Below are 22,204 nucleotides of genomic sequence, written 5' to 3' on the forward strand. Positions count from 1 at the left end.
TGTCTTGATGACTGTAGCTTTGTAGTATAGTCTGAAGTCAGGAATGTTGTTTCCTCCAGTTCCATTCTTCTTTCTCAAGATTCCTTTGGCTATTTGAGGTTTTTTGTGTTTCCATGCAAACTGTGAAATTATTTGTTCTAGTTCTGTGAAAAATAGCATTGGACTTTCATAGGGATTGCACTGAATCTATAGATTGCTTTGGGTAGTATACTCATTTTCACTGTATTGATTCTTCCAATCCATGAACATGGTATATTTCTCCAACTATTTGTGTCATCTTTGATTTCTTTCATAAGTATTTTATAGTTTTCTATATACAGGTCTTCTGTTTCTTTAGGTAAGTTTTTTTCCTAAGTATTTTGTTCTTAATGTTGCAATAGTGTATAGGATTGTTTCCTTGATTTCTCTTTCTGATTTTTCATTGTTTGTGTATAGGAATGCAAGGGATTTCTCTGTATTAATTTTATACCCTGCAACTTTTCTATATTCATTGATTAACTCTAGTAATTTTCTTATGGCATCTTTACGGTTTTCTATGTAGAGTATCATGTCATCTGCAAACAGTGACAGTTTTACTTCTTTTCCAATCTGGATTCCTTTTATTTCTTTTTCCTCTCTGATTGCTGTGGCTAGGACTTCCAAAATTATGTTGAATAGTAGTGGTAAGAGTGAGCATCCTTGCCTTGTTCCTGATTTAGAGGAAATGTTTTCAATTTTTTGCCATTGAGAATAATGTTTGCTGTGAATTTGTCATATATAGTTTTTGTTATGTTGAGGTATATTCCTTCTATGCCTACTTTCTTGAGTTTTTATCATAAATTGTTGTTGAATTTTGTCAAAGGCATTATCTTCATCTATTGAAATAATCATACAATTTTTATCTTTCAATTTGTTAACATGGTGTATCACATTGTTTGATTTGAGAATATCTTGCATCCCTGGAATAAAATCCACTTGATCATGATCTATGATCTCTTTAATATTCTGTTGGATTCTGTTTGCTAGAATTTTGTTGAGTATTTTTACATCTATGTTCATCAGTGATATTGGCCTGTAGTTTTCTTTTTTGTGGTTTTCGTCTGGTTTTGGTATCAGGATGATGGTGGTCTCCATAAGGTTCTGACCCAGGTGTGCTGTGCATTTTGTGCCCTTCCCAGATCCAAGCAACGCAGGCGACCAGATGCTTAGTGAGTGCACTGTCCTAGGTGGGCCATGCATCTTATGCACCTCCCCAGTCCAAGCTGCTCAATGTATCTGTTGAGCATCTATGCCAGGTGTGCTGTGTGTCTCCTTTGGGGAGCTGGTCTCAGGCTGTGACACTCCTGGCCAATGTGAACTGTCCAGGATCCAAGGAAGATGTGGTTATCGACTGACGGCCTGCTCACAGTTTGGTGAGAAATGCAGTCTTGGGGCCAAGATTGCAGCAGCCCCTTGCATTCCAGCTCTGGCTGTCACACCATTACCTCTCTGCCTCCAGGGAAGGAGGGTCATAAATGGCAGCAGCTTAGTCTCCTTTGGTTTTCACTTGGCGCACAATATTTGTTCTGTGAGCTCACTAGGTGTCACCATGGAGCACTTGAGCCTACCTGCAGGAAAGGTCCTTTGGCTTTCTTTGTCTCTCTGGTGTTCACATGGTTTGGGTTACTGTGTTACATTAGCCCCCTCTGATTGTCCACAGGGCATTCAAACCCAGTCCTTACCCTAAGAACCAGCCATGCAGCCCAAACCTCTGTACCCAGCCCCCACTAGCTGCCAGTGGACTTGAGCATCTGAGCTGCTTCTCCACTAGTAACTGAGGCTCAGCACGTATTCTGTGGTGATTTTTTGTTGTTGTTGTTGTTATGTTGCCCCGTGAGATTCCTCCATCTCCCTGAATTTGCTTAAGTTTATATCAGTTGCGTCAGTGATGCTATCTAACCATTTCATCGTCTGCCACTCCCTCCTCCTTTTGCCTTCAATCTTTCCCAGCATCAGGATATTTTCCAATGAGTCAGCTTTCACATCAGGTAGTCAAGGTAATGGAGCTTCAGCCTTAGTCCTTCCAGTTAATATTCAGGGTTGATTTCCTTTAGGATTGATCAGTTTGATCTCCTTGCAATTCAAGGGACTCTCAAGAGTCTTCTCCTGCACCACAGTTTGAAAGTATCAATTCTTTGGCACTCAGCCCTCTTTATGATCCAACTCTCATACCCATGCATGACTACTGGAAAAACTATAGCTTTAACTATATGAACCTTTGACAGCAAAATGCTGTTTGTTTCTCAATATGCTGTCTAGGTTTGCCACAGCTTTCCTTCCAAGGAGCAAGCGCCTTTTAATTTCATGGCTGTAGTCACCATCCACAGTGGTTTGGGAGCCCAAGAAAATCTGTCACTGAAAATCTGTTTCTGCTTCTATTTGCCACCACGTGATGGGACAGGATGCCATGGTGTTAGTATTTTTTAATGTTGAGTTTCAAGCCAGCTTTTTCACTCTCCTTTTTCACTCTCATCAAGAGACTCTTTAGTTTCTCTTCACTTTCTGCCATTAGAGTGGTGTCATCTGCATATCTGAGGTTGTTGATATTTCTCCCTGCAGGCTTGATTCCAGCTTATGATTCATCCAGCCTGGTATCTTGCATGATGTATTCTCAGCCTTAATGTAGTCGTTCCCCAATTTTGAACCATTCGGTTGTTCCATGTCCAGTTCTATCTATTGCTTCTTACCTACATACACATGTCTCAGGAGACAGGTATGGTATAGGTATGGTGGTCTGGTACCCCCATCTCATTAAGAATTTTCCACAATATGTTGTGATGTACACAGACAAAGGCTTCAGTGTAGTCAATGAAGCAGGAGTAGATGTTATTCTGGAATTCCCTTGCTTCCCCATGATCCAGCGGGTGTTGGCAATTTGATCTCTGGTTCCTCTACTTCTTTGAAACCCAGTTTGTACATCTGGAACTTCTTGGTTCACATACTGCTGAAGCCTAGCTTGAAGGATTTTGAGCATAACATTGCTAGCTTGTGAAATGAGCACAATTGTACAGTAGTTTGAACACTCTTTGGCATTTCCCTTCTTTGGGATTGGAATGAAATATATTATGATATCTGTCTTTCTCTGTCTGCCTTACTTCACTCAGCATGACAATCTCTAGATCCATCCATGTTGTCACAAATGGCACTGATTCACTCTTTTCTATAGCTGAATAGCATTCCATTGTATACATGTACCACTTCTTCTTTATCCATTCCTCTATTGATGGACATTTAGATTGCTTCCATGTTCTGGCTATTACAAATAGTACTGCAAAGAACATTGGGGTGCAATTATCTTTTTAAGCCATGTGTTTCTCCAGATATATGCCAGAGTGGGAGTCCTAGATTATATGGTAGCTCTATTTGTTTTTTAAGGAATGTCCATATTGTTCTCCATAGTGACTGTACCAATGTACATTCCCAGGATTAGTGTGGCAGGATTACCTTTTCTCCACTCCCTCCCCAACATTTATTTTCTGCAGACTTTTTGATGATGGCCATTCTGGCTGGTGTGAGGTGGTACCTCATTGTGGTTTTTATATTCACTTCTCTAATAATTAGTGATGTTGAGCATCTTTTCATGTGTGTTTTTCACTATGTATTTTTTTTTTGAAGAAATGTCTCTTTAGGTCTTTCTCCCATTTGTTACTGGTTTTTATATATATATATATATATATATATATATATATATATATATATATATATATATATATATATGGAGAGAGAGAGAGAGAGAGAAGGAGAGAGAGAGCTGTGTACATGAACCCTGTACACTTTGGAGATTAGTCCTTTGTCAGTTGTTTCATTTGCATCATTTGCAAATATCTCCTCCCATTATGAGGGCTGTCTTTTCATCTTGTTTATGGTTTCCTTTGCTATGCAAAAGCTTTTAAGTTTAATTAGGTCCCATTTTTTATTTTAATTTTATTTTCATTACTCTAGGAGAAGAATGGGATAAAAAGATCTTGCTGTAATTTATGTGAAAGAGAGTTCTACTTATGTTTTCCTCTAAGAGTTTTATAATGTCTGGCCTTACATTTAGGTCTTTAATACATTTTGAGTTTATTTTTGTATATGATGTTAGGGAGTGTTTAATATCATTCCTTTACAAGTAGCTGTCTAGTTTTCCCAGAATCACTTACTGAAAAGATTGTCTTTTCTCCATTGATATATTCTTTCAATTGTGTCAATATTGTTCTGCAATGCTCTACATGTTTTACGTGTATGACACATTTCTATGTTTTATACTCTACAATCTGTTTACCACTGATAATTGGATTTCCATCCATCACCATACAGTCGAACCACTTTGCCCATTTCACCTCTCCCCAAGCTCATCTTTTCTCCTCTGTCGGGACTCTATTATCTTCATCTATGGGGAGAGAGCATTTGTTTGGTTTAGGTAGTTCATTTACTTTGTTTGTTTATTGGTTTGTTATATTCCACATGTGAATGAAATCAGACTGTATTTGTCTTTCTCCATCTGACTTCTTTCACTTAGCATAATAAACCCAGCATCCATTCATGTTGTAACAAATAGGAAGATTTCCTCATTTTTACGGCTAGGTAGTACTGCATGGCTGGTGTGTATGTGTGTGTATCACATCCTCTTTATCCTTTGATAGGCACTTAGTATCCCTCCATATCTTTGCCGTTGCAAATAATGCTGCAGTGAACATAAAAGTCTGCACATAATTTTGAGTTAGTGTTTTTGTAGTCTTTATAATTACCCAGGCACGGGATAGCTGGATCACATAGTAGCTCTATTCTTAATGTTTCTGAAGGTCTCAATACTGTCTTCCATAGTGATTGCATCAGTTTACATTCCTAGCAACAGTGTATAAGAGTTCCTTTTTCTCCACATTCTCACTGACAGTGATTATTACATGTGTGTTTGATAAGAGCCATTCTAACAAGTGTGCTGGAATGTCTCGCTGTGGTTTTGATTTACATTTCCCTAACTTTAATGATATTGAACATTTTTCATGTGCCTGCTGATCATCTCAATGACTTCTTTAGAAAATGTCTCTTTAGTCCTGTGCCATTTTAAAATTAGGCTGTTGGTGGCAGAGATGTGATCAAATGCACACTGGTACTCACAATAAATTCCTATGCTGGACCATAAAAAAATCTGAATGCCAAAAATTGATGCTTTCGAATTGTGGTGCTGTAGAAGACTCTTGAGACTGCCTTGGATAGCAAGGAGATCAAACCAGTCAATCTTAAAGGAAACCAACCCTGAACATTCACTGGGAGGATGATGCTGAAGCTCCAATACTTTGGCCACCTGGTGCAAAGAGCTGACTCCTTGGAAAAGACTGTTTCTGGGAAAGATTGAGGGCAGGAGAAGTGGGTGACAAGGGCAAAATGGTTGGATAGCATCACCAACTAGGTGACATGAGTTTGAGCAAACTCAGGGAGATAGTGAAGGACTGGGAACCTTGGCACGCTGCAGTTCTAGGGGTCACAAGTAGTTTGATACGACTTAGCAACTGAACAACTCACAACAAATTCTTATGCTGGTTAAAATTGATGTCAACCTGCATCAGATGGTTTCTGGATCACTGGCCTTTCTAGATAGTTTAGCAAAAAAGTCAGAAAACTTTCCCTATAAAATGCAAGATAGTAGATACTTTGGTTTTGTGGGTCAAACAGTCTCAGTTGCAGTTTTTCACCTCTGTCCTTGTAGTTCAAAAGCAGCCACAGAAAAGATATAAGAAAATGAGTGTAACTCTGACCCGGTAAAACACATTTCCAAAATCAGACAGCAGCCCAGTGTGGACCACAGGCTGCAGTAAACCAACCCCTGTCTGTGTAGCTCTCTCTTTGGTACTTCCTGGTGGATCCAACTAACATGATCCTAACACTTCCCAAATCTCACACAATTTCTAATTGGGATCAAGTACCAATTCTACCATTTCTACCAATGTGAACTTCAGTTACTGACTCTGTATCCTTGTGCCTCAGATGCCTGATCTGTAATCATTTGATTACCTATGTTGTCATGAGGAATAAATTGTATAACGCACATGAGCCCAGCCATAGCAGTGTCAGGCTTACTGTTGTTCTCTCTCTCTGTCAATCACCCTCTCTCCCTCTCTCTCTTCTTGTCTGTCCCCAACTTTTTCATCCTATCTACACCTACTCATCCTTCACCTCTCATCATAAACACAACAGAATTCTCTCAGGGAACCCTTCCCAGTATCAGAACCTCCTACAGGTCTAACTAGGTTATAGATCCACCTACGTGTTCCTAAAACTCCTCATATTTGATTGTAAGTTTCATCACTTTAATTGTTTCTATTGTCTAACTATCAACAAGCCTACAGAGCTAGAAACTCCTTGAAGAAAGAGATCACTCTTTTAATCATAACTAGATCTTCAGAGCCAAGTACTGACCCTGATAGAGAAAGGGAGACTCTATATTTGTCTCATAAACCATAAGTTAATTTTTATTGATTTTTTCTTTAAAACATGTACATTTTTTATCTGCCAGCATATGAGGGCCAAGACTTAAAAGGGCTTTTTAAAATAAATTTATATTCATTTAAAACCACTTTTTTACATTGTGATTTACATGGGGAAAACTGCACATGCTTAATGTGTATAACCTGACAAATTGGAAATACGTATACACCCATGGCCTTTACTAATACCAAGGACATACATAAGCTTTCAGTTATATAAAATAATAAGTTCAGGAAGTCTCCTATAGAGCATAGTGCCTATAGCTAATATTGTGTTGTGTATTGAAATGTGCCAAGGGTGATCTTATGTGAAATATTCTGACCAGAAAAAAAAAAAACAATAATAACTATGATTAATAATAATAAAGGAGTCAGGAAAGACTTTGAGGAATGAGAGATATGTTCATCTATCAATTCTTTATCCACAAAGGCTAATATACTCTTGATTCTCAACCACCTCTCTTAGATGCTGGCTCAGCACAGAAAAAGGATTTGTATGGACATTTCTTGGCCCTGTCTGCACCATCTTCTTTGTGAGTAATGGATGACATCAGAGGATCTTTCCTCCCTGGCTGAGGGTAAATTAAAAGCACAAGCAAAAAGAAGGCTACGGACAGGGTGACCGATTATTCTTGTTAGCTCAGGAGTGAGAGGGTCCCAGGATGCAGAAATTTCCATTTTAAAACCAGGAAGGAGCATTTCCTTAGACATGGCACTCTCCGTGTTTAAACATGTAAATCCCCATGCAAACTGAGTTACTGGGTGTTCGGTCTGGTTTTCTATGACTGTTACGAAATACAAACCCTTCCTACCTGCTGATTTAGATGTTGGATGAGCCACAAGGAAGGATTAGCAGATGTGGATGCACTTAATACCACTTGTGATGTTTCTGCAGATTAATTTAGTTTTCTTCCTGATAACATTCTGGATTGTGAAAAAGAAGCTCTCCTCACTCAACAGTGATGTGTCTACTCTCCGGAAGACTAGGTGAGATACATCAGAGGTGCACATTGCCACCCTATCCGACCGCAACCCCTCAACCCCGCACCATTAAAAAGCATGGTCCAGGAGCAAGGACATAGAGTTCCAAGCTCCTGATGTCCCTTCACAGGGTTTCAAGGGGACTTGAGAGGAGGAGTTCAGCCACCCTTCTTGGAAGCTCGAATACTGTTTTGTTGCTGATAGCCAAGTCAAAAATATTCCATTCATCTTTAACCCAAGAATGGAACTATCTTAGATACTGAGGAAATTGATTTTGTTCTGATAAACAGTATTACCACCATGACCCTATGAGAAAAGTCCTGAGAATATGTATATCCTTATAAATCGCTTACATACCTGACACAGGCCCCAGCATGCCCTTTCATGCCCATGTCTTTACTCATGTTTGTCCTGCTACCCTCATCTGCCCTGCTCTTCCTGGTGAATTCAGGTTGATCATCCACATATCATAACTTCTAAGAAGCCAAGGATATCCTTTTCTTTCTTTTCACTTACACAGAATGAATTGTCTGACAAAGCTTGCTCTGGGTCAATTCATGGAGATGAAAAAGATAGGGGCATCATTGGAGGGACCAGGGCAGAGGGACCTTCAATTTCACAAGTATAATTGACCATTTGTATTTCTCTTCCCACTAGGTGGTAAGGTTTGTGAAATCAGAAATCTTGCCTTTGTTATTTTTAATGCACAGGACCAGCACAAAGCCATGTGCACAGAGCATCCACAGTAATATTAGTTGATTGAAACTGGGAATATTCATCCTATTACTGAAAGCCACATTGTGAAGTTTCACTACCAACTTCAGTCTAAGATAATATGCCATTCCGGAACCAAAAAAAAAAGAAAAATTCTTTTAGATAATCGTTTACAGTAAAGGTCAGGATGGCCACAACTTAGTCACAGGCATTCTTTGAGTTGAAAAGAGATGGACTTGACTGTGTTGATCAGGGTGCATTGTGAACCTTTTTTGTCCTCCTACTCAGGATGCTAACATTCAAAGCCACAGCTCAGCTCTTTATCTTGGGATGTACATGGTGTCTGGGAATCCTGCAGGTGGGACCAGCTCCACAAGTCATGGCCTACCTCTTCACCATCATCAACAGCCTGCAGGGTTTCTTCATCTTCCTGGTGTACTGCCTCCTCAGCCAGCAGGTACCACTGTCTAACTCCTGCTCAGGACTCTTCTCATCCTCATTTGTCTCTGTGAGCTGATTCAGAGCATGCTTTGTCTCTATAGGTGCAAGAGCAATACAAGATATGGTTCAAAGGGATCAAGAAAAAGAAAACTGAGTCTGAGGAGTACACACTCTCCAGCAGGGCCATGTTGGAACCCTCTAAACACAGTGAGGTAAGAGCATGCATTGCCTCAGAGCACTTCACTGATTGATTCATTGAGCAGTACATGCCTATCATACTGGACAATTGGGTATAAAGCAGGTGATAACTTACGATGACTCACACTGGTTTACATCTAAACTCACTCAGGACATTCCTCTGTCATGAAAGAATGTCTTCCTCTTACTTCTGCTCATTGCATTTCTTTTTTTTTTTTTTTTTTCATTTATTTTTATTTGTTGGAGGCTAATTACTTTACAATATTGTAGTTGTTTTTGTCATATATTGACATGAATTAGCCATGGGTTTACATGTATTCCCCATCCCGATCCCCCCTCCCACCTCCCTCTCCACCCGATTCCTCTGGGTCTTCCCAGTGTACCAGCCCTGAGCACTTCCTCATGCATCCAACCTGGGCTGGTCATCTGTTTCACCCTAGATAGTATACATGTTTCGATGCTGTTCTCTTGAAACATCCCACCCTCACCTTCTCCCACAGAGTTCAAAAGTCTGTTCTGTACATCTGTGTCTCTTTTTCTGTTTTGCATATAGGGTTATCATAACCATCTTTCTAAATTCCATATATATGTGTTAGTATACTGTAATGGTCTTTACCTTTCTGGTTTACTTCACTCTGTATAATGGGCTCCAGTTTCATCCATCTCATTAGAACTGATTCAAATGAATTCTTTTTAATGGCTGAGTAATATTCCATAGTGCATATGGACCACAGCTTCCTTATCCATTGGTCTGCTGATGGGCATCTAGGTTGCTTCCATGTCCTGGCTATTATAAACAGGGCTGTGATGAACATTGGGGTGCACGTGTCTCTTTCAGATCTGGTTTCCTCAGTGTATATGCCCAGAAGTGGGATTGCTGGGTCATATGGCAGCTCTATTTCCAGTTTTTTAAGAAATCTCCACACTGTTTTCCATAGCGGCTGTACTAGTTTGCATACTTGCCTCTAACTGATGAAATTCTCAGCATAGAGAAAAGAATCTTAGAGTAAAAGAAAAGGGTACTAGTGAATGAAATAAAACTCACCAGACCAGATGCAAAATACAGCACTAGGTGATTTGAAAAATTGTCAGAACAGGTATGTTGAAGCACCTGATTGCTTTCTCTGAAAAAGTGGGGGATTATCATGTCAGCACAGAAGGAGAGCTGAAACACAAGAAAACCATTTAACAAAGAGTCCAGAACACTTAATAACCAGCATACCAGAAGCAGGAGGCCACAGAGCTGGGGGATCATGATGACTGTGTAATCCAAGGGCTGACAGATGGCTACAAACCAGTCATGGGCCACTGCATTTAGGAGAAAGTAATCCAAAGCTTAAAGAGCACCAAAGAGTATAACTGGCAGAGGCAGTCTTGATAGGTTTGGCTTTGCTCTTTATCTGGACATTCCACAGCATCTTTGGAATGGATGTCGAGATGAAACAGATGTCTACAAAGAATAGGTTGGAGAGGAAGAAATACATGGGTGTGTGGAGGTGGGAGCCAGCAACAATGGTCAGGATAATGAGAAGGTTCCCAAAGAAGGTGATCGGGTACAAGAACAGGAACAGCCCAAAAAGGAGAGGCTGCAGCTCTGTCTCTTCTGAGAATCCAAACAGAAAAAAAATTCTGCAACCTGTGTATGGTTTCCTGGTTCCATGTTGCTTATGAGATTTCCAGTGACTCAGATGGTAAAGAATCTGCCTGTGATGAAGGATACCTGGGTTCAATCCCTGGATAGGGAAGATCCCCCAGAGATGGTAATGGCTACCCAGTCCAGTATTCTTTCCTGGAGAATCCCATGGACAGAGGAGCCTGGCTGGGCTATAGTCCATGGGGTTGCAAAAAGTAGGACATGACTGAGCAATCAACATACATGCTCAGAAGAATGTAATTGGCCCGCCTTCTCCTGGGTACAGCCAACTGTGTGTCAGCATTGTACCTAATTTCATCCTTTTCCTTAATCTGACTTTCCTCCAAAAATTCTTTCCTCCAAAAAATCAAGAATCTTTCTTAGAAAGTCTCTTGATCATTAAACTTTTCTTATATTGTTTTCCCCACCGATTCCCCTAAAATTTACAAATGAAAATAGCCCATTGTGCTCTTCCATATCCCCCAGCACCTATGAAGATGCGGTGGCTCACCCAAATAATGTCATGGAAACATCCACGTTCTCCCATCCAATTACTTCCTTGAATGGTGGACAAAATTGGAAGCTCTCCCTAAAAAAGCAAGGAGATGGAATCACTCACGAAGCCTCCATGAGATGATTGTGGTTTCTCATCCGCTTTGATGAGACAGACTTGAATATATTGAGGAAAAGCATTTGTAACTTTTTGTGACTTATGAATGTGAATTCCTATAGGATCTCATTGAGTGAAATGTTCCTTGGTGTTTTTGCTCTGATGGATGTGATTCTTACTTGCTAGGATATTAAAAGAAAGCAAATACTTGTGCCAGATTTTCCCCTTTAGGGTGTACATGGGAGCTCGAGTCATGTCTCCTATCTCACTGGACTTCTCAGAGTAGCTTACAAGATGCAGGATATCATTAAAAGTTAACTTATGTGGCTATGACATTCAATTTGTTCTTCTAAGACTTGAAGGACACAATCGAACACCTTGAGTTGACACTATAGGAGCCTGACCCAAACAGATGAGAAATGTCCTTGATCTCACCTGATCCAAGAGAGAATTACTGTGTGTATTTATCATGAGGACCCTTTTAACTAACTGACAGTGCACATTAATAAAAGGGAACACCATCCACTGAGTGGGTCCATTGTGCAACAATCATTGGATGTTTGCCATGGAAAGTTTCATGGGGTCGTCACAGTTAAATCTGGTAATTTCAGTAAGATGAGGGCAAGTGAACATTAACAATCTATTATGCCACCAAGAAAGACTGAAGGTGACAAAAACCACTACAATATTGTAAAGTAATTAGCCTCCAACTAATAAAAATAAATGGAAAAAAAAGATTTAAGGTGAGAGGAGAAGGGGACAACAGAGGATGAGATGGTTAGATGACATCACCGACTCAATGGGACATGAGTTTTAGTAAACTCCGGGAGTTGGTGATGGACAGGGAGGCCTGGTGTGCTGCAGTCCATGAGGTCACAAACAGTTAGACACAACTGAGCAACTGAACTGAACTCATGCCATTGAGTCATTCATGAGGCTTACAGTTAATCATATGACATTCAAGGAATTATAGTAATATTTTTAATAATAATAACATGAAAATCTAAGTCAATGACAAAGTCCAAGTTCGGAGTCAAGCAAAGGTGTTCATTTGGTAGAATACTGCCAACAACCCCCACCCACCCATCCAAATCACTGTGCTGTTTTTCTACACTATGATGGAAAATAAGTGATCAGTGTGAAAACATATCACAGAGGGATGGAATTCAGTTGGGGATAACAAAAGATGAGGAAAAACCTTTCTAAGGAGGGAATATTTAGGATATATTAGAGAACAAAAGTGATAATATAGGGTGATGACTAGTTGAAAGGGAAGAGGGAAGAGGTACACACTGGGAAGAAGCTCTGCTGGATCTTTTTTCTGTTTCTTCTCCTATTTTCTTCAGCACAGTTTAAAGAGACAAGGTAGAAACTTGTCAGTCTGACATGTCAATGTATGGGAAAAACCACTACAATATTGTAAAGTAATTAACCTCCAACTAATAAAAATAAATGGGAAAAAATAAAATAAAAATAAAAACTCCCTTGAAGCAAAAGGGAAGAATCCAAAATGTTTGGATAGAAATAAGTGACTGTGATCTATCTATTGTATTAAAAGCCATTCCCTAACCCAGTCTGGGATTCCCATGTGGCTCAGTGGTAAAGTATCCACCTGCCAATACCAGAGACACAGGTTCAATCTGTGGGTTGGGAAGATCCTCTGGAGAAGAAAATGGCAACCTATTCCAGTATTCTTGCCTGGGAAACCCCATGGATACAGGAGCCTAGCAGGCTATGGTCCATGGGGTCAGAAAAGAGTCTAACATGGTTTAGCAACTAAACAACGACAACCCAGTATACCTTGATAAAGCACTGATTCTTTCCTTTCCTTTTTATGTTAATAAAAGTCAAGGTATATTGTTAAGATTCTAAACCAGAGTGATCTGGTGTCTATGAACTTTTAAGTGAGGGAAATAGATTGTCACCTGAGAGTCAAATGGTATAATAAATAATTATAGTGTGATTATTGTAAATTCTATGTACCCTCACTCAACCAAAAGTGCACAATTTTTATTCCTCCATTCCTAACACAGTGCCTGTCACACTTGAGATATGTGCTACAGACTGAATTGTGTCCCCTCAAAATTCATGTGTTCAAATTCAAGTCCCCAAAGTGACATGACTATATTTGGAGATAGAGATTCTAGGTAGGATTTGATACAGCTTTTGGGAAAATTAAATTGGAGGAAGTCTTATTCAGGCTTCAGAAGCAGGAAAGCAGGTCTCTAACCTTGCTTCTGACCTCCCTGGACACTGCTCGGACCCCATGCCTACCCACAAGCACAGCTAGTCAGTCAGCACTTTTGATAAGAAAGAGAGTGGGATGTGAAATTTTTGAGCCCCTGGAGGTCAAATCAACCACTCAAGGTTTAATGAAATCTTATGACTCACAAGAAAACAAAATTTCAAAATGGTTAAAGTAAAACCAGGGCTGCATTTTGTGTACAAACTGATGATAGTATCAGTTTGCAGCCTGGGATTATAAGTGAGAACCTCCAAAACTACAATCATAAAACTCACCATGGAGTGTATGAACCGCCCAGGAGAGTTTCCCCACTGGGGCTCCAGATTTCATTTAATGAGGGACTTTTCTTTACCAGCTGAGCCACAGGGGAAGCCCAAGGGACTTTTCAGCCCTGTTTAGTTCTGGATGTCAGTTGACCCAATTTGGTGATGTATATGCTGTTGCTTCAACCCACTCCAGTGTTTTTGCCTGGAGAATCCCAGGGACGGGGGAGCCTGCTGGGCTGTCGTCTATGGGGTCTCACAGGGTCGGACATGACTGAAGCGACTTAGCAGCAGCAGCAGCATGATGTTACTTATCTCTATTGTTTCTATTTTTTTTTCTTTAAATGACTGCATATTGAAGTCAAATAATCTTCTTTAAAAATTGAAATTGTTTACTTGTGTGTAGTGAGTGGTTTATTTTGTTATCAAATCCTTTGAACCTAAAACAAAAGTAACTTACAGCAAAACAACAGGTTAAATGAAGTCATAACTGCGGTGTCATAATTTAATACACTTGGTAGCCTTATAAGAAGAGAAAGAGCTTCCTCTTTCTCTTTGCTTATCACTCTCCCTCTCTCTCTCTCTCTCTCTGTGTTTCCACTCTCATGAAAAGGCCATTTGAAGGCACGGTGAGGAAGCAACCACGTGAAAGCCAGAAATAGTGCTCTCACCAAAACCCAACTGTTTTGGCACCTGAGCTCAGGCTTCCATCCTCCAGAAATGTGAGAAATAAATTTCTGTTAATTAGGCTGCCCAATCTCTTATATTTTGTTACAGCATCCCAAGCTGACTAATGCAATATGTAGCAACCGCTTGATGAATCACTGAGCAACATCCCTTAGACAAATTCCCCAAGGGTTCTTCAATTCCAGAGCAATGTATATTTCCATATTAGTCTCTGCCCTTAGATGAGGAGATAATATATGGTGTAAGGCAATAATATTATGTGTGCCCTGATTCTGATTTGACCCCTGGGAGAGGTTTCTTTGTTTTCTCAGAGCTATGCTTCAGGAAGAATTATCTCCTGTAGTAGAATGTCACCCATGTAAATCATCTCTCCCCAGCTAGTCAGGGGAGCTGAAGGCATGTGTACAGAGTTGGTTTTACCTAGAGTCCAAGTTTACACTTCCTCCAGACTTTAGGCCAACCCTTAAAAGATAAGATGTCTTCCATTATGTGCTAGAAATTGCTATCAAGAGGAAACAAAAGCTACTCTAGTGAAAATGGTTTAAGACACAGGTAGACTGGCCACTCAGAGAAGACCTTTCAGGATGTCCATTGTTTTCACTTGTCATCCTTCAAAGTCTTTCAAAACTCTTTTTAAGGCAATGTCCTCACAAATATTTGCATAAAAGATATATGATATCTCCCTCTCCTCTGAAGAATCCCTCGTGCTTCATATTCAGTATATCCTAAGCCCCTTCTTTGGCACAGGCACAACTGATCTGATTAGAATCACCTTAGCATTGGTTTTGACTATGGTATAACTTCATAGAAATTGCTTCTATTATGGGAACTTTCTGGCATTATCCATTCATAATAGATTTTTGGAATTCATTTAAATTTTCATTTGTATCTGTGGTTAGTTTCTTCTTATTGCTTAGTAGATTTCATTGTATGAATATACTACAACTTTTTTATAATTATATATCAGTGGATATTTCAGTTTTTCCTCCATTTTGTCTACTAGGAATAAACTTGTTATAAATGTTTGTGACTAAGTCTTTGTGTGGACATATGCTTTCATTTTCTTCAAAAAAACCAAGCAGAATTTCTGAGTCTTACTGTAAACATGTTAGCTTCCCAGGGGGCTCAGTGGTAAAGAATTCACCTGCCATTAGAGGAGATGCAACAGACTTGAGTTCAGTCCCTGGAGAAGAAAATGGCCACTGGCTCCAGTATTCTTGCCTGGAAAATTCTGTGGAATGGGGAGCCTGGAGGATTTAAGTCCATGGGGCTAGAATGAGTGAGATATGACTGAATGACTAAGCAGGCACACATACCCTGTAAATATGTATATATATTTTTACAAGAGATAATCAAGTTTTTTCAAAGTGTTGGGTCATTTTGTCATCCTGTGTAAATATACAAGAATTATACTAGTTTTCTATACCCCTGTATTACTTATCCATATTTTAGTGTCACAAATTCTCCCATAAAACTTAGACAATGTACACATATCAATTATCTCAAAGTTTCTGAGATTCAGGAATCTGGACATGACTAAGTTGGGTTCCCTGAGCCCTGGTCTCTCACAAGGGTACAATCTACCTGTCAGTCATTGGAGGAGAGCAGATGCAGATTATTGTAAATACATCAGTTGGTGACTCCAGTTGCTTCTCCTATTGTGGATGATATCTAGTTAAATTGGATTAACCCAAACCCTGGCCACTAGTGTACAGACTCTGATATGTCAGATGACTTGTCAACAGAAGATCATATGAAGTACAGTTACTTGCATCTGGTAGAGAAAGCATTACACAATTTCTTCATCAATCATGTATTATTTTAAGCATTACATTTCCTGTATTACATATTATACATCTGAAAACTTATGCAGTAAGTTCTATTTCCCACACTAAACCCAGAGAATATGTTAAGACATCAAAATTTTAAAGAAAATATAGGAAGAAACCATTGCTTATAATATATGAAAAATGAAAGAAACTGAACTCTGTAAATAACTTAAATTTCATATTGTCTTTCTGGTCACTGATAATATTAATCATGATTAGGATCTTTTAGGGTTTTGAGAACTGTTACTCATGAAAAAGTCTCTATCTTCAGACAAATACTTCCCTTATACTGATAATGTTTCTTTGCTGAAGAGTGTTTTAAGGGCTTGCTTTATGTCTTTGTTTTTAAGACTGTAGATAAAAGGGTTCAGCATGGGTGTGACCACAGTGTACATCACTGAGGCTACTGCAGTTGCCCTGGAGTTTTGTGTGCTAGCAGAGCTAAGATACACCCCAAGGCTTGTACCATAGAACAAGGAGACAGTTGAGAGGTGAGACACACATGTGGAAAATGCTTTATACCTGCCCCTTGTGGATGAAATTTTCAAAATGGAGGATACAATCTTAGAGTAAGAGAAAAGGATACCAGTGAGTGGAACAATAACCAGAACTCCACTTGCAAAATATATCATCAGGTCATTGAGGAAAGTATCAGAACAAGCAAGCTGAACCACCTCATAAAGTTCACAAAAAAAGTGATGAATTTCCAATTTTGTGCAAAAAGAGAGTCGCAAAATCATTAAGCCATGTAACAGAGAGTCGAGGACACTCACTAACCAGGATGTCAGAAGCAGGAGGTCACAAAACTTAGGGTTCATGATGATCATGTACTGCAGTGGGTGACAGATGGCTGCAAACCGGTCATAAGCCATCACAGTCAAGAGGATGTTGTCTAATATCCCAAAAAGCATGAAAAAATACATCTGTACAATGCAGCCTTCATAGGTGATAACTTGACTCTGAGTCTGGATGTTCCACAGCATCTTTGGGATGGTGGTAGAGGTGAAACACATGTCTGAAAAAGATAGGTTGAAGAGAAAGAAATACATGGGTGTGTGGAGGTGGGAGTCGGTGATAATGGCCAGGATGATGAGAAGGTTCCCAATGAAGGTGACCAGGTACATGAACAGGAAGCTCCAAAAGAGGAGAGGCTGCAATAATACCTCTTCTGAGAGTCCCAGGAGGATAAATTCTGAAATACTGGTTTGGTTTCCTGGTTCCATGTAGTCAGTGAAACTGCAGAAATGGAAACAGGAACAGTGCAAATTTAGCTAAAAGAAGCCATCAAGAAATTAACGGAAAAGGAAGCAAGATGTTCTGCAGTAGGTGAATGGATAAGTAAACTTAGGCACATCCAAACAATGCACGCGACTTTATTTTTCTGGACTCCAAAATCACTGCAGATGGTGATTGCAGCCATGAAATTAAAAGACGCTTACTCCTTGGAAGGAAAGTTATGACCAACCTAGATAGGAGAGACATTACATTACATTAAAAAGCAGAGACTACTTTGTCAACAAAGGTCCGTCTACTCAAGGCTATGGTTTTTCCGGTGGTCGTGTATGGATGTGAGAGTTGGACTATAACGAAAGCTGAGCACCGAAGAATTGGTGCTTTTGAACTGTGGTGTTGGAGAAGACTCTTGAGAGTCCCTTGGACTGCAAGGGGATCCAACCAGTCCATCCTAAAGGAGATCAGTCCTGGGTGTTCATTGGTAGGACTGTTGTTGAAGCTGCAACTCCAATACTTTGCCCGCCTATTGCAAGGAAGAGCTGACTCATTGGAAAAGACCCTGATGATGGGAAACATTGAGGGCAGGAGGAGAAGGGGAGGACAGAGCATGGGATCTCAAGAATGAGCCAGACATGAAGCAGGGAACTTTACAAGTCTTTATGTGCATGAAAAGAGAAAGAAAATACAGAGAAGGAAAGAGAAATGAAATTGACAAAAAGGGAGGAAAAGAAACAAAAGACTGTATTCCACTGAAAGAAGAAGTGATGGGGAATCACCTTCTTTGGGTAATAGCAGTATTATACATCTATCTTATAGCTCCCTGAATGCCCTCAATATGTGCTCAGGGCTGGTGTACTGGGAAGACCCAGAGGGATGGGATGGGGAGGGAGGGGGGATGGGGGATCAGGATGGGGAACACATGTAAATCCATAGCTGATTCATGTCAATGTATGGCAAAAACCACTACAATATTGTAAAGTAATTAGCCTCCAACTAATAAAAATAAATGAAAAATAATAATAATAATATGAATATCCAACTAGATAAATATTTTCAATCTTTATGACCTACAATGATTCATAGCCTCACACTACCATTTATTCTCACACTACTATTATCTGTTTAAATAAAGATCAATAAATAATTTTAAATACATATAATAAAATTGATAGAATTAAAGCAAAACATTTTAAAGTTTTTTTCTCCCGAAATTCAGTGACCTGGGAAAATGTTTTGATAGGTGAAACAGTTATTTTTAAATTATTGCTGAAATGAGAGTGAATTTTAGCAATAATTTCAGAAAGAAATTATTTCAATTCCCTACAAAGTTTCCAGAATGTAGAAGCAGTTAGGATACTTCCTAATTCATTCTGGAAAGCCAACCTTAACTAACAGAAAGCTAGGTAGACATATTACAGGAAAAGAAAACTGCAGATCAATGTAACTCGCAAATATAGGTACAAAAGTCCTCAACAAAATATTAGCAAGTCAAAACAAACAATAGAGGGAATTTTATAACAAGACCAAGTTTATTCCAGGTATGCAGAATGGGTGCAAAATTTGAAAATAAATGTAATCTATTCCTTCTTTCAGTTACCAATAGTGTTAACTTTAAATTTTGTTAACAATCTCATGTCAATTTTTAAAATACTAATGAGAAAATCAATTTAATATACCATGTCAACTAGCTAATAGAGAGAAATCATATCAATTGATGCAGAAAGAGCAGTTGACAAAACCCAAAACACATTAATAATAGTAATAATAAAGCCTATACTCAGTAGATTGAGTATAGGAACTTCCTCTGTTTTATAGAGAATGTGTGACATAAAGCCAACAACTAAAAATCCTACTTGATGGTGAGAAAATGGGACAGAGCCCTCTCACAAAAATTACCTCAGAATGCTTCATATACTTAAAACACAAAACCATAAGTCATCTAGAAGAAAACACTGAGGGAAATCTAGAGTGTCGTTGATTTGATAATTAGCTTTTAGACACAGCACCAAAAGAATAATTCATGAAAAAATAACTTGTATTTCATTTTTTTTTTAATCTGCTTTGTAAAAGTCACTAAGAGTGACAATAGACAAGCAACAATCTTAGAAAAAGTACTTGAAAAACCTGTGTCTAATAAAGGACTTGAATCCAAATTATACATAGAAATCATAAACTCAACAGTAAGAAAACAAGTAACCCAGTTTAAAATGACACCACTGCAGTGACTTAGCAAGAACAAAGGCAAAGACATCTCACCAAAGAAGAAACACTGATAGCAAGAAAGCTTCTGGAAAAATGCACAGCATCTTTTTTCATTAGATAATTAGAACAACAACTGATATACACCAATTAGAATGGCTGAAAACAAACAAACAAACAAAAAAAAAAACTCAGCAATACCAATAGACAAGCATGTGAAGCAATACAAACTCTCATTCATTGCCAGTGGGATTAAAAAATAGCATAGCCACTTAGGAAGACACTTTGGTAGATTCTTCTGAAGTTAAATATAATCTTACCTTACAATCCAGTAGTTTAACTACTAGGTATGTGCATGCCTACATAGTCATTTGTCATTTCCTACTATTTGTGGCCCCATGGACTGTAGCCTGGCAGGTCCTCTGTCCATGGGATTTTTCAGGCAAGAATAATAGAGTGGATTGCCATTTCCTCCTCCAAGGTATCTTCCTGACACAGGGATCAAACCCACATCTCCTGCATTGGCAGGCAAATCCTTTACCACTGTGAAACCTGGGATGTACAACTAAGGTATATACCCAACTAATTCAAAAACTTATGTCCACACACAAATCTGCTTTCAAATGATTATATCAGCTTTATTCGTGGTCTCTAAAGTTGAAAGCAACCAAGGTGCCCTTCAATTAAGTAAATGTATAAACACACAGTGGTACATCTGTACAAATGAATAAAAATAAATTAGTGATAAAAAACTAGTGATGAAAATAAATTAGCAAGCCATAAAATGGCATGGATAAATCTTCTATGCTTGTTTCTAAATGAATGAAGTCAGATTGAAAAGTTAAGATTGTATGACTCTGAGGAAGAACTGGTTGAAAAATTAAAAGACAACGGATTTTTCACAGCAGTGAAACTATTCCATAAGATACTGTCATTGTGAACATGTGACAGTATGTATTTGTCAAAATGCATTAAACTTTACTCTCCAAAGAGTAAATATCAATGTATACAGATAAACACATCAGTTAGAAGGTTAAGGGAATTCCAGGATGGAACACAGATTGTGGAGAAAAAAATCTAATTGTATTCAAACAAATGAAACACCTTCTCTGAAGGAAGAACGGGAAACAGCGGTGAACTTAGTATTACTGGAAATGAGTAGAGATTATAAAATTAAAGGCAAAAATTGTACATAATTACTGTACTCAAATTGATAAAGTTGCATTCCACCATAATATGAATTAACAATCATGATGCTCCTATCGGTGTATACTGGAATGGAGCAGTTAAGTAAGTGGATGACAGATGTGGAAACCCAGAATCTCACTACTGCAGTGGTTTTTGCACATAAGAAAGGGGAAGGGGCTAGAGTAAGCTATGTGGTAATAAATTCGAGACATAAATACACAGGTTATATATATGTATATATAAGCAGGTATGTATATATACATACATACACAGATTGGTATAGGGCTTCCCTGGTGGTTCAGAGGTAAAGAATCTGCCTGCCAATGCAGGAGACCTGAGTTTAATCCCCAGGTCAGGAAGGTACCCTGGAGGAGGGCATGGCAACACACTCTAGTATTCTTGCCTGAAGAGTCCCATGGACAAGAAACCAACCAGGCTACAGTCCATGGGGACCCAGAGTTGGACACAACTGAATGACTAACCATACATGCATACACACAGATTAGTATACACACATGTGTTGTTGTTGTTGCTTAGTCACTAAGTCATGACCAAATCTTTTGTGACTCCATGGACTATAACCCCCCAGGCTCCTCTGTCCATAGGATTCTCCAGGAAAGAATACTGGAATGGGCTGCCAGTTCCTTTTCCAGGGGATCTTCTCTGCCTAGGGATCAAACTTGCATTACCTACATTGCAGGCAGATTCTTTACCACTGAGCCACCAGGGAAGCCAAACACACATACATTTATCTCCTTATCAACTGAGAGGGCTAATGACTCTTGTATAAACAGACAACTGGAATCCAGATCTTGTTTTGTTTGTGTTTTGCCTGTGTTGTGTAAGATGTGGGATCTTAGTTCCCTAACCAGAGTCTTCGCTCCTCAACCAATGATCAAACCTGTGCTCCCTGCGTAGGAAGCTCAGAGTCTCAACCACTAAACCACCAGGGACATCCCAATTATTGATTTCTAACACCATTCTCCAATAGAAGGAACCAGGGCTCCTTGGAGGAGTAACTATTTCTAGACCTGGAGCTGGAAAGACGAGATGAGCCAGGAGCATCTGATGGTTCCATAAAGTAAGGGAGTATTAAAAACAAAACAAAACAAAAAAAAAAAAAAAAAAAAAAAACCTCTACCATGATGGGGATATATTATATCAAAGGGACATAGGTGCCACCTGAAAGAACTCCCAATACCCAAAGCTAGAAAATTTTGAGCAACAAGTTAAATAAAGTGGTATTGGATTATAATTAAGCATTTAAAATAAATATCCTTAAGTTCACACTGATAAAGTAAATGATAAATAATATTAATAGAGACAAATCCCTAATGCAAAAGATTATAATTAAGCATTTAAAATAAATATCCTTAAGTTCACACTGATAAAGTAAATGATAAATAATATTAATAGAGACAAATCCCTAATGCAAAAGCAATTATGTAGACACTGCACTCTCAAAGAGGTGGAATGTAAATTGTCATTCTTGAAATGG

General features: G+C 38.9%; 2 protein-coding genes across 8 annotated transcripts in view; one reads left to right on the forward strand and one right to left on the reverse strand.

The window, feature by feature from the left end:
• LOC133061814 (adhesion G protein-coupled receptor E2-like) overlaps window positions 1-22,204 on the forward strand; it is a 77,720-nt gene that overhangs the window by 26,195 nt on the left and 29,321 nt on the right. For 5 of the 7 annotated variants that reach the window (XM_061150033.1, XM_061150032.1, XM_061150034.1 and 2 more), the window contains 4 exons: window positions 6,952-7,018; window positions 7,381-7,472; window positions 8,469-8,637; window positions 8,723-8,833. In XM_061150033.1, coding sequence (XP_061006016.1) covers window positions 6,952-7,018; window positions 7,381-7,472; window positions 8,469-8,637; window positions 8,723-8,833 — 439 coding nt within the window. Of the gene's footprint in view, window positions 1-6,951; window positions 7,019-7,380; window positions 7,473-8,468; window positions 8,638-8,722; window positions 8,834-10,938; window positions 15,292-22,204 lie in introns of those variants that run through there. The other 2 variants (XM_061150038.1, XM_061150039.1) reach the window with 2 other exon arrangements.
• Window positions 16,371-17,309, reverse strand: LOC133061521 (olfactory receptor 7A17-like). Its single transcript, XM_061149511.1, has one exon. The coding sequence runs from the start codon at window positions 17,307-17,309 to the stop codon at window positions 16,371-16,373; it is 939 nt and encodes a 312-aa protein (XP_061005494.1).

Source organism: Dama dama, chromosome 9 (assembly GCF_033118175.1).
Source record: "Dama dama isolate Ldn47 chromosome 9, ASM3311817v1, whole genome shotgun sequence".
Lineage (NCBI taxonomy): Eukaryota > Metazoa > Chordata > Mammalia > Artiodactyla > Cervidae > Dama > Dama dama.